General features: G+C 45.7%; 1 protein-coding gene across 1 annotated transcript; it reads left to right on the forward strand.

Moving 5' to 3' along the window:
- Window positions 1–9,890: 9,890 nt before the first annotated feature.
- Window positions 9,891–12,110, forward strand: LOC121447327 (endogenous retrovirus group K member 5 Gag polyprotein-like). Its single transcript, XM_041650526.1, is given in 4 exon segments — window positions 9,891–10,015; window positions 10,269–10,421; window positions 10,846–11,733; window positions 11,735–12,110. Coding segments are annotated over 4 exon segments (1,542 nt in total).
- The last annotated feature ends 225 nt before the right edge of the window (window positions 12,111–12,335 follow it).

The following is a 12,335-nucleotide window of genomic DNA, read 5'->3' on the forward strand; positions in this document are numbered from 1 at the left end:
AGTCTGGTGGGCCCTCCAGGCACGAGCTTATTTCTCCCAAGCTGGAAGAAGGCCATTTCTGTGACTTTGCTGTAGTCTTTGCATCCTATGGTCTGTGTCTGTTCCTTCATGCTTCCCACTCACACTCCCAGTAATCCATTGTGGAAAGCCCTTCACGCTCTCGCCTCCTCCTCCCTGGCCCACTTTCTTCATCAGGGCCTGCATCTTGGGTTTCCTTCCATAGCTGCAGCCTTTCCAGTGTGTGAAGCCATCATTCACTGTCCATGCCTTCTCCTTAGCCCTCCTTCCCCACAAGTTCTTGTCTTTCTTCAGTTCACTTCCAAGAGGGCCTTGGCCAGCTCTGGATGGAGCAGTACAATCAGACTTACTCTTTCACGTTTTGTGTTTAGACCAGTGTAGCTGAATTCTTCCCCTGGGTCTCGCTTCTGTTTTCTTCCTTCCTATTGCTATAAAGTTCTCAGGCAGGCAGAGCTTTCCTAAGCCTTGGCTCCTGGAAGGGTGCGAGGTCAAGAGGAGCTGGAAGGTTGATGACCCCCCAGGGTTCCATCTATTGTGATGAACAGATCTGCCTCTTGTGTGAAACATCTGTTTCCTTAGATTCCATATCAATATCTAGGTCAGAGGCTGAGCTTGGAGAAAATGATGTAGCTCCTTGGGTTGCAATCTCTCATCTCATATTTGGCTATTGTATAGTGTTTTGTTTCTTTTTATGATGACTACTGAGTGCTCGTTGTGATGGAGACAGAAAACGCTATTTCATCCAAACAAATCTAAATATCATTTATCTTATTTTATATCCATCCACCCACCTAACCGTCTCTTCCATCTATCTATCCATTTATCCTTTATTTATCCTGTTGGCCAATTTTATGTTTCAACAAAATACTTGAGGCTTTGTACTTTATAGAGCGAAGAGGCCCCTTCAATTTGCAGTTCTGTAGCTCAAGGAACATGATGCCTGAGCTCTGGGAGTAAATGCACTTGATGCCAGCCTGACAACTTGAGTTCAATCCCTGAAGGAGAGACCTAAAACCTTCACATTGGCCTCTGACTCCACATGCATTTTGTGGCATGTACACACACACACACACACACACACACACACACACAGAGAGAGAGAGAGAGAGAGAGAGAGAGAGAGAGAGAGAGAGAGAACATTTAAAAATAGCATGATGCCAGAATTCTCTATAGGGTCCTCTGACTGTGCTTTTACATGGAAAAGAAATATGAAGAAGACAAGCAGCATGCAGAAATGCATGGGATAAACCAGCAGCATGCAAAGTGCATAGGATAAACAAGCAGCATGCAGAAGAGCATGAGATAAACAAACATCATGCAGAAGTGTGTCTGATAAACAAGCAGCATGCAGAAGTGCATGGGATTAATAAGCAGCATTCAGAAGAACGTGGGATAAACAAGCATCATGCAGAAGTGTGTCGGATAAACCAGTAGCATGTGGAAGTGCATGTGCAGACTCATTTTTAAACAACCTACTTAACCAAGACTTATTTTTCTGTCATCTAGTTACCCCCCATGAAACTCAACCTCTGAAGGTCCCATCCCAACAGTATCATGCTGGAGCCCAATTCCAGAGCAAGATCTCTTGGAGGGCACACTCAAGTCACATCTAAACCACATCACCCCCTTTTTCTTCCTCCCTCATTCCTTTCTACATCCCCTTCCTCCTCCCTTTCCATATCCCTGCTCTCCCTCACCCTCCTGTTCTCTTGCCCCTCCCTCTGCCCACCCCTCCTTCCTTTGCTATATTAGGCATTCTCCTTTCTATATTAGGTATTCGATTTCAGACTGCCTAAATATTATCAGTTAAACATGTGGCTTTGAGAATGAGTTTTTTAGTCTTTTTTGAGTTGTCTTTCTTTCTTTTGACAGTTCACAGTTGTATGGACATTTCCTAGTTTTCAACTTCTAAAATGAATGGCATCTGTGGCGGCTCCTTTCTGTCATCTGTGTGGAGTGTCTGTCTATGGATTCAAAGCATCATCCATTGACTCTCCATCCAGGGTAGAAAAAGTCACACACAAACCTCTTAGGATGGAAAGCTTTTATCTTCCACTCAAGGAAGAAAGTTTAATTTTTTAAAATGAATATTGAGAAAGCTTAGAAGCCAGGGCGTTTATCTGCTCTTTCAATAAATGTTGGGATAAAGGATGGACTTCATATCATCTTGTGTTAGCAGCAGAAGGGGGAGGCACAAAGAAAGATGAGCAGGGACAGCAGAAGCACAGCAACAAATGCAAGAATTCAGGGCGAAAAGAGTAAAAGAGGACCGGAGATGGCTCAGCAGCCAAGAGCACATGCTGCTCTTGCAGGGAACCAAGTTCTGTTCCTAGCACTGAGGTCTGGCAGTTTCCATGTTCCTGTAACTCTGGGGGATCTGATGCCCTCTTCTGCACTCTATGGGTACCAGTACACACATATGCATACACACACACACACACACACACACACACACACACACACACACACTGAAACCATAACCCAAAGTAAACTCTCCCACTCTAAAGTTGCTTCTGTCTGGAATTCTGTTGCAGTGGGACAGAACATACTCCTATTTTCACTGTTTGTCCTTAAAAGAAAAAAATTCTTTTAAAATTAAGGTTGTGTGTTTGCATTTGTGTGTGTTTGAGTACATACTGAATGTGTGTGTGTGTAATTACTTACACACATGCAAGTAATCACAGAGTCCAGAAGAATGCCTTAGATCCCCTGGGGATGGAGTTACAATTGCTTTTGGGCTTTCCAAAATGGAGTGCTGGGAGATGAACTCGGATCTCTGGAAGGGCAGCAGGCGATCTTGACCTCTAAGTCATTTCTCCAGACCCATCTGGGTGCCTTTCTGGAGAAATGAGATTGTCTCTTTCTTGCTCTTTAGTTATCTTGTATAGCACAAATTCTAATTGGTCTTAATAATAAAATCCTGGAGTCAGATATTGGGGTAAATACTGAAAGATCAAAGAAGCAGAACATTCAGCCACCAGTTCTTACCTCTACAAAATCCTCAGGCTGAAAGGGGCAAGATCCTGTCCCTATGAACCCTCAGACTGACTGCCCTGAGCTCCTGTCTCCTTCTGCCTTCTATTCCTCACTCTGCCCAGCCATGTCACTCATGTCTCCACCTTCGTAGTGCTGTTATCAAAGGCAAGGCCTGGGATCAAAGGTGTGAGCTCTGTTTCTCTTTTAGACTGAGTCAAGCCCATGGTGGCCTTGAATTCACAGAGACCATCTGCCTCTGTCTCCCAGGCACAGGGATTAAAAGGTGTGCCACCATTGCTAGGCCTCTGTGTCTTAGTGTGGCTACCTCTGAACTCTCATCTTCAGGCAAGTTTTATTTATTACAGCACAAACAAAATCTCACCACCGTCTTGAGTTCTTGTTTTGACTCACTAGCCATTCTCCATTCCTCTTACTGTCCTTTTTCAAAACTGAAATCTCTCTTCAAAAGAGACACCGTTGTTCGTTCTTGCATTCTAGTGTAGATGTTATTACTGATTCTGCAGTCGTGGGCACCTTGACTTAGCAGTAGTTGAAGATCAGAAAGCTTCATTCCCAAGAATTGCATTGAAGGACACAGGATGCAAAGGGTGCTCTTCAACCAGCTAGGAATGAAACTCCTTTCCTGGCTCCCTAAATTCACCTTCTCTGTCCTCCAAGGCTTCTTTGGAGACAAGGTTTTCCATTTGCAAAGCACACCAAAACTAGTGCAAAATGAGAGAAACAGCATGACTCTCAGAAGCAGAGAGTAAACGTCTTACCTCAAATGCTAACTATGGCTATTACTCTTTTGGGGGATACTCTTCATACTGCACACTAAGTTGGGACAGAAATCATCATGGACTGAGACTCTCAAAAACATCAATTTTTATTTTAAAGCCTTGAAAGGACATGCCTTTAAAAATTCTCATTATTTCGTGTTGGGAAGTATGTGTACCTGCCACGCTATGCACTTGGAGGTCAGAGAAGGATTTAAAGGAGTCGGTTCTCTCCTGTCATCACAGGTTCTGGGAATTGAACTCAGATCACCAGGTTTGCCTACAAGTGCCTTTACCCACCAACCTATGTCACCAGCCCCAGGACTGATGGAGGCAAGGTCATTGGCTAATAAAGAAACTGCCTTGGCCCATTTTATTGGTTAGAACATAGGTGGGTGGAGTAAACAGAACAGAATGCTGGGAGGAAGAGGAAGTGAGCTCAGACTCGATAGCTCTGCTCTCAGAGGCCATGCTCCCCTCTCCCGGGCAGATGTACGCGATGAAGCAAGCTGCCAGGTCAGACATGCTGAATCTTTCCCAGTAAGACTGTTGCTACACAGTTTATTAGAGATGGGTTGATCGGGATATCAGAATTAGCCAGTAAGGGCTAGAGCTAATGGGCCAAGCAGTGTTTAAAAGAATACAGTGTCCGTGTAATTATTTCGGGGCATAAGCTAGCAGGCGGCCGGGGTGCTGGGGACGCAGCCCCGCCGCTCTTATTACAACACAGGACATGTCTTCATGGAAGTAAAATAGCATGCAAAATAAGGCCCTATGCAAGTTAGCTGCTTGTTGGTCACAGAGACCCTTTTTTTATTTTTTATTTATTTATTTTTAATTTATTTATTTATTAAAGATTTCTGCCTCCTCCCCGCCACTGCCTCCCATTTCCCTCCCCCTCCCCCAATCAAGTCCCCCTCCCTCATCAGCCCAAAGAGCAGTCAGGGTTCCCTGCCCTGTGGGAAGTCCAAGGACCACCCACCTCCGTCCAGGTCTAGTAAGGTGAGCATCCAAACTGCCTAGGCTCCCACAAAGCCAGTACGTGCAGTAGGATCAAAAATCCAGTGCCATTGTTCTTGACTTCTCAGTAGTCCTCATTGTCTGCTGTAACGAACCTCTCGACTGGCGAGAAAGAACAATCACCACACCAGGATTCTACTCAGATCACGCTTTACTGGAGTGCCCTTGATTGATGGGGAGCAGGAAGCGAGAGGGGCAGGAAACAAGGGGCAGGAAGGGAAGGGCAGGAAGCGAGGGGCGAGGGCACTGAGGCAGCTGCTTAAATAGGGAATTGGCACATGGGTCGCCCTGTGATTGGCTGCTACCAACAGCTGACACCAGACTGCATCGGGATAGGCTCAAGGACCCTTATCCACCGTGCATGCAGGAAGCGGGGGACACGCCGCTCTCAAAGGCATAGCCAAATACGGAGTTGTTTATTTCCAACAAGACAGGATGTTGGTGCCATCTTGTAATGGCGATCCTGTCCGGCTCCCTGCAGTCTGCAAGGAAGAAAACACAAACTGAGGACCAGCTGGATATCACAGAGACCCTTTGCCATGCAGTGCTTCATCCGAGAACACTGACTATGTAGCCTGAGTGACAGTCTGGACCCCATAGATTCCCCTTTTAAGATTCTGCCTTCTGCTTATGAAGACAATGTCCACCCCCACCCACTGTCATGTTGGAACTTCAGTTCTTTTGAAGACAGATGTATCCAATTCAGACTGGCGTTCAAAGACTGTCCAGTTCTCTGAAGAGTCGGGGGACCAGGTTTTTAATTCCTGGGTGGGCATGTTGGAGCGTCTCACTGACTACAGGATGGCTGGGGACAGCAAACATTCCTGCTGTGGTTCATATCGTCCTAAGTTCAGGGGGACATTTCTAAGAGATGAAAGGGAAGATCAAGGTGGGAGGAGGAGCCCAGGAGACTCCAAGAAGGGCCTCCCTGCTCTCGGAAGCTCTGTTGGCTCAAATATGCTTCACAGATGATATTGAGAAACTGTTGGTTCCAGCTGTGTCCTGAGGAGACAATGGGGAATAAGGCATGTTCTGCCTTTGAGTGGCTTGAAATTTAGTCAAAGAGTCACATTCTAAACTACAAACAGCATGGAATATTCAAGCAATGATTTGGTGGTTGCCGACACACTGGGCAGGTGGTTAGTTTATTGCTGAAAATACTCTTTGTCCTTCAAACCCTAACCTATCCTTTAAAAACATTTCAAGAGCCACAGAGGTGCAGATGGGTATATGGTTCAGTCAGTCAAAACCTTGCCTTTCAAACACAAGAACCCCAAGCCACATAAAAAAAATACCAGGCATTGTAGCTTGCGCTTATCACCCCACTACTGGAGAGGTAACACGTATGAGGAGCAATATGTGGGATCTGAAGTTTGCCTAGCAATATGGCTAAAAGTGTAAAAATACTTGCTGCCAAATGTGACATCTGAGATGGATTCACCAGGTCCCACATGGTTGAAGTAGAACAGAGTTTTTCTCTGAGCTCCACATATGCACTGTGACACACTCAAAAAGTAATAATAATAACAATGATAAATAACAATAATAAATGAAGTCACAGTTGGGTTGGTGAGATGATGGCTTAGAACAGTGGTTTTCGACCTTCCTAATGCTGGAATTTTTAACACAGTTCCTCACGTTGTGGTGACCCCCAATCATAAAAAAAACTAATTAGCTTTAGTTTTGCTGCTGTTAGAAATCATAATGTAAATGTATGATGTGATGGATATCTGTATGCCACCCAGGGTTTCACAACCCACATGTTGAGAACCACTGGCTTAGAGGGTAATTGCATTTGTCATTGATTCTGATAACCTGAGTTCAATCTCCAGGACTTACATGGAGAGAAAAAATTCCAGCAATCTGCACGCTCATGCCATGTTTCACTTTGGCACACACAAATGACAGATAGATAGATAGATAGATAGATAGATGATAGAAGCTAGATGGATGATGATAGATAGATAGATGATAGAAGCTAGATGGATGATGATAGATAGATAGATAGATAGATAGATGATAGAAGCTAGATGGATGATGATAGATAGATAGATGATAGAAGATAGATAGATAGATAGATAGATAGATAGACAGATAGATAGATAGATTGATCTAGGGGTTGAATGCAGGTCCTTGTACTTCAAAGGCAAGCTTGTTACTGACTGAGCCTCACACCCATCCCTACCTCTGTGACTCTCGAAATTTTTTTTTACCATAAGATGAAACCCAACATTTAGCTAGGCCCAAAAGCCATCGACTCCAGGTACCTCTTTAGCCCTCTTTCCCCTCACCATATAATCTAATCACAGAGAGGAAGTTTAGGTACAGCCTGTGCTGTGATTGCCCATGTGTTGCCTGCCACATATGTTATTCTTTCTACTGAAGATACTCTCCTTGTCCATTGCACACAGATGTATTGATTGAGCATGTATTTGTGCACAATTGCTCTGCTTCAGATAGGTTCTTGACAGTTGACAGTGGGTGTGGGAAGTAAACTTGGAGAAGGTCCCATGGTCTCTTTGCCCAGACACCAGCACCCTTGTGTAATCTACCACTGAGTGTGGGCATAGCCTGTGACCTGCTTCCTGACAAAGGCTGACAACAAAGGTGAGGGGGTGTCTCCCCAAGACGATGCTATAAAGGATGGTGACACTCATCTGGCACCCTCTCTTTCCCTGATTCTTCTGGACTTCCCACCATGAGGAAGCAAGCCACCTGCTATGCTTTAAGTTGCCAAAAAGCAACGGACGTAGCCTTCCTTCAACTCCAGAAATTCAACTCTGCCAACAACCACATGGCTCAGGGGAAGGTTCAGATACAATCACAGCTTTAGCCTATGTCTTCATTGTAGCCTTGTGAGAGACCCTGAAGCAATAAGTAAAGTCTGTCTGGGCCTGGACTCCTGATGCATGGAGCCACTGATAATAATAAGTGTATATGGTTATATAGCCTTTGAGAACTAACATGTATGATAAGGAGGGAAGCCTCGTTGTGGCAGAGTCAGGCCAGATGTTTCCTGGGGCATTATGCCTGGTAAAATTTGATGTGTTGCCCTACTGAGATATTGGCACAGACTTGCTGCAGACAACTCAGGCTTTGCGAAACTTGGGGAAGAAGTTTCTACAAGGCAGCACTGAATCCAACACTTTGTTCCAACCCTTACAATCCTTGACAGACACATTGTATGGAATCTTCAGGGATTAAAATGAAGTGGAATAAGCCACTTATATTCCAGTAATGGTTTCAGAGAACCACTGCTGTCCACATTGGCCGAGAGAGTCGGAGCAAGGACTTGGCGAGCCAGAGACAAGATGTTCAGAGGAGTGTCATAGAGTCCGCGAAGAAAAAAGCTCTGTTTTCCACTAAATGTGTTTTTGGGGGCTGAAAAATATGAAGATAAATGAAGCAATTACTGGTGGCCTCTTTTCTTTCCGCTCTGGTTTGTCTCTGACATTTAGCCCAAGGGATCCATCACGGAGTGCTCTGCTTGCTGGAGCACATGCAACTGGCTTTAAAGGAAACCACAGCCTAGCGGAGGCTAAATATTTTCTTCCTTGATGTACTTTGGGACTTCCAGAACATACTGAGATTAGTTCTGCAAATCATGTTTAACTAATATTTTAACATGATAATTAAGATTTATAGAGACTGCTAGTGTTTGAATTCGCCTCCAAGTGGTGCATCAGAGGCTGAAGTTGTGCTGTGAGGTTTCTCCCAGCTGTGCACTGCCTTGGTCTGTTTTATATATTAGGGTTCTGGGTAAGATTGTATTGGGGAAGCATAAAATGAGGCAGCATGAAAATAATAGTGAGAGGGGCAAGGGAGACGGCTTAACAGGTCGAAGTACTTGTGCATGCATGAGGACCTGAGTTCAAATCCCCAGAACCCATGTAAAAATATCTAGACCTGTAGAGAGATAGATACATGGGAATTTCTGGGGCATGCTCACTTTCAGGCAAGCTCCAGGTACTCTGAGAAATCTTGTCTCAAGACTGATAGAACAGCTCAGTCGTCTTCAAAGAGGCTCCCATGGACAGGTGATGGGAACAGATACAGAAACTCACAGCCAAACATCAGGAAGAGAGAGAGCCCAAATTGGAGATCTCTGTCGGGTCTCTTCTCTTGAAGCTTGGGGAAACCCATGGAAGAGGAGAAGGAAGAAATATAGGGGCCAGACAGGTCAAGGATACCAGAAGAACAGAGGAGAACATGGCCCACAAACTTCAACTAAGTAGGGCTTACAGGGGTTTGCAGAGACTGAAGCAGCAATCATGGAGCCTGCATGGGTCTGTGCTAGGTTCTCTGAGTACATGCTAGGGCTGTTAGCTTGGTTTTTTCAGGGAACCCCTAACAGTGGAAGTAGAGGTGTCTTTGATGTTTATCTGCTCTTGGAACTCTTTTTCTCCTAGTGGGGTGCCACACTTGGTCTTTATATGAGGGTTTGTGTCTAGTCTTATTGCATCTTGTTAAGCCATGTTTAGGGGATATTCCTAGGAGGGCTGCTCTTTTTCTGAAGGAAAGTAGCGGAGGGACGGAAGGAATGGTGGAAATGGAGGGAGGGGAAACTACAGTTAGGATGTATTGGGAGAAAACCTGAGACAAAAGGACGAGTGGTAGAGCATTGGGCTGGGAAGGCGGCTGCATGATTGAGAGCTCTTGCTGTTCTTTCAGAGTTCAGTTCCCAGTGCTTAGGTGGGGACTCACAACTGCCTGCAACTCCAGCTCCAGGCTTTGTCTCTACAAAGCCTCTGTCCTATGTGGGCACCTGTGTGGGGAGCCGTTCCCACATACTCCATTGCAAGATGACGCTGACCATCAGCACCACCACTGTAATCAAGCCAGTGTGCATGTGCATGGTAAATGACAGTTTACCTTGTCAAGCCAGTGCGCATGCACATAGTAGCTTTCCATCCCTTGCTCTCTGCCTCTCCCGTGGCATCATAGGGTTTGACAGGCTGCAGCCAGTCAGAGTTTGACACGTCCGAGGCGAGGACTGTTAAGCTATATAAGGGCCGGGTTTTTGACCCTTGAGGTCTTTGCTCTGTAAGCTTATGCTCTCCCTCTCAAGATGCATAAAGCTTTTCTGCAGAAGGATCCTGAATGTGCCGCGTCATTCTTGCTGGCGAGACGGTAGCGCGGGACATCTGGTGCCGAAATCCCAGGAATCTTAACATCGTCAGCACCGCCGGAGACCCCTTGAACTCAAGGAGGATTCAGAACTACAGGTGAGTACGTTCAGAGAGGCATGTCTTTTTTGGATTACAGATTGGACCTTTCATCGCCCTGAAGAGTAGCGTGGAAACCTTAGTGATCTTCTGAGAGCGCTTTTGATCATCGTTTTGGGACCACCATTATAACTGTTAGGTACGGTAAGTCCGACATAGATAAGCGGCAGTACCTTACTGTGCGCTTCAGTCTCTTGTAGATAAAAGAGCCGCACGCAGATACTTTCGTTTTCGGATACTTTCGTTTTCGCAGCACTTGTAAGACGGACGTAGATAAGCCGCGGGTGCCTGCTTGTCATCATGGGCTCCTCGCAGTCTGTTATCACAGCACTAGAGTCAGTGTTAAAACAAAGAGACATAAAAACTGCCCATCGGACGCAAAAGAGATTGATCGAGTGGCTCCCTGGTATGTTTGCTCCGGATCGTTGACTCTTGCCTCGTGGAACAAACTAGGTAAAGACCTCGATAAAAAACTAATTGAGGGAGACTTAAGGCAAGGAACAAAGGCCATTTGGAAGTTGGTTAAACACTGTCTGGAGGATGAAGCTTGCAAGGCTATAGTGGCAGAGGGAAGAAACGTCCTAGAAGAAGTCCAGGACAGTATGTCAGAAACTGAACGTACTGAGAAGTTGGGTGCGCACAGAAAAAAATTAGCCCCTATTAAGGAAAAAGACCTCCCTGGTAAGTCTAAGGATGAGGGGATGAATACTTCGGACCCTAAAGGTCCACAATGCACCATGATAAAAAAAAGTTAAGGGGAATGGCTCTAGCCGGTACCCTCTGCAGGAACTTAAGGCTTTAAGTATAGATAGCTCTAATGACTCTGATAGCTCTGGGGGTGAAGATTTAGACCCCCAGAAAGAAGATGAACTAGATGAGGAAGCAGCCAGATATGAGAAGGAGAGATGTTATCCCGATGATCGCTTACAAAGCGACAAAGGACAGCTTTACACAGCTTCTTCACAGGTGGTTCCTTCGGCACCCCCTCCTTATGAGATGCACCCAAGGGCCTTTTCCTTCCTTCCTGAGAAGGTAAAGAGAAAATTGCACTTGGCCTACCCCATCTTTGAAGACGTGGAAGGAGGACGGGTGCACGCACCTGTGGAATATAGCCAAATAAAAGAATTGGCGGAATCGGTTAGAAAATATGGCGTTACCGCTAATTTTACCCTAGCCCAATTAGACAGATTGGGTATGACTGCCATGACCCCGGCTGACTGGCAAACGGTCACCAAAGCATCACTTGTTAGTATGGGTCAATATATGGAATGGAAAGCCCTTTGGTATGAAGCGGCCCAGGAGCAAGCCAGAGCCAATGCCATGGCTCTGACTCCAGAACAACAACAATGGACGTTCGATCTCCTAACTGGCCAAGGGCGTTTTACTGCTAATCAGACTGATTATCATTGGGGTGCATATCGACAGATTGCTGACACGGCCATTAGGGCATGGAAAGCACTCTCTAGAAAAGGAGAAGCGAATAATCAGCTCACTAAGATCATTCAGGGCGTACAAGAACCTTTTTCAGACTTTGTGGCGCGAATGACAGAGGCAGCAGGACGTATCTTTGGCGATCCTGAAACGGCCACGCCTTTTATCGAACAGCTCATTTTTGAACAAGCCACCCAGGAATGTCGCACAGCCATAGCCCCCAGAAAAAGTAAGGGACTACAGGATTGGCTTAGAATTTACAGAGAGTTGGGAGGTCCCCTCACCAATTGGGCTGGCCGCTGCTATCTTACAAAAACCCCCCTATAAGGAACCAGATAAAAGGGTCTGTTTTAACTGTGGCAAGCCAGGACATTTAAAGAAAGATTGTAGACTGTCAGAAAAGGAGAGGGCTCCCTCTACCCTCTGTTCTAGGTGTGGTAAAGGCTACCACAAGGCTGAACTATGCCATTCAGTGAGGGATATAAAAGGCAGAATTCTTCCTCCATTAAGGGCACCTGTTACTGAGGAATCAAAAAATGGGGCAGAGGGCCCCCGGTTCCAGAACCCACAAAAATATGGGAACAGGTTCATCAAAATGACCGAAGAGGTCTCTCTAGGGATGGAGCAAGAATGGACTTGTGTGCCTCCTCCGACTTCATACTGATGCCCCAAATGGGAGTACAGCCCATCCCTGTTCGGGTGCTTGGGTTTTTACCCCAAGGAAGTGTGGGCCTTATCCTGGGGCAAGGATCGCTTACCTTACAGGGACTTATTGTCCACCCTGGTATTATTAATAACCAACATACTTCTGAAATTCAAGCATTGTGCTCCAGTCCAAATGGAGTCTTTTCTATTAGCAAAGGAGACAGAATAGCTCAGCTACTACTCC

The sequence above is a fragment of the Microtus oregoni genome, unplaced genomic scaffold, assembly GCF_018167655.1.
Source record: "Microtus oregoni isolate MIOR12 unplaced genomic scaffold, Mior012 000004F_ref0000308, whole genome shotgun sequence".
Lineage (NCBI taxonomy): Eukaryota > Metazoa > Chordata > Mammalia > Rodentia > Cricetidae > Microtus > Microtus oregoni.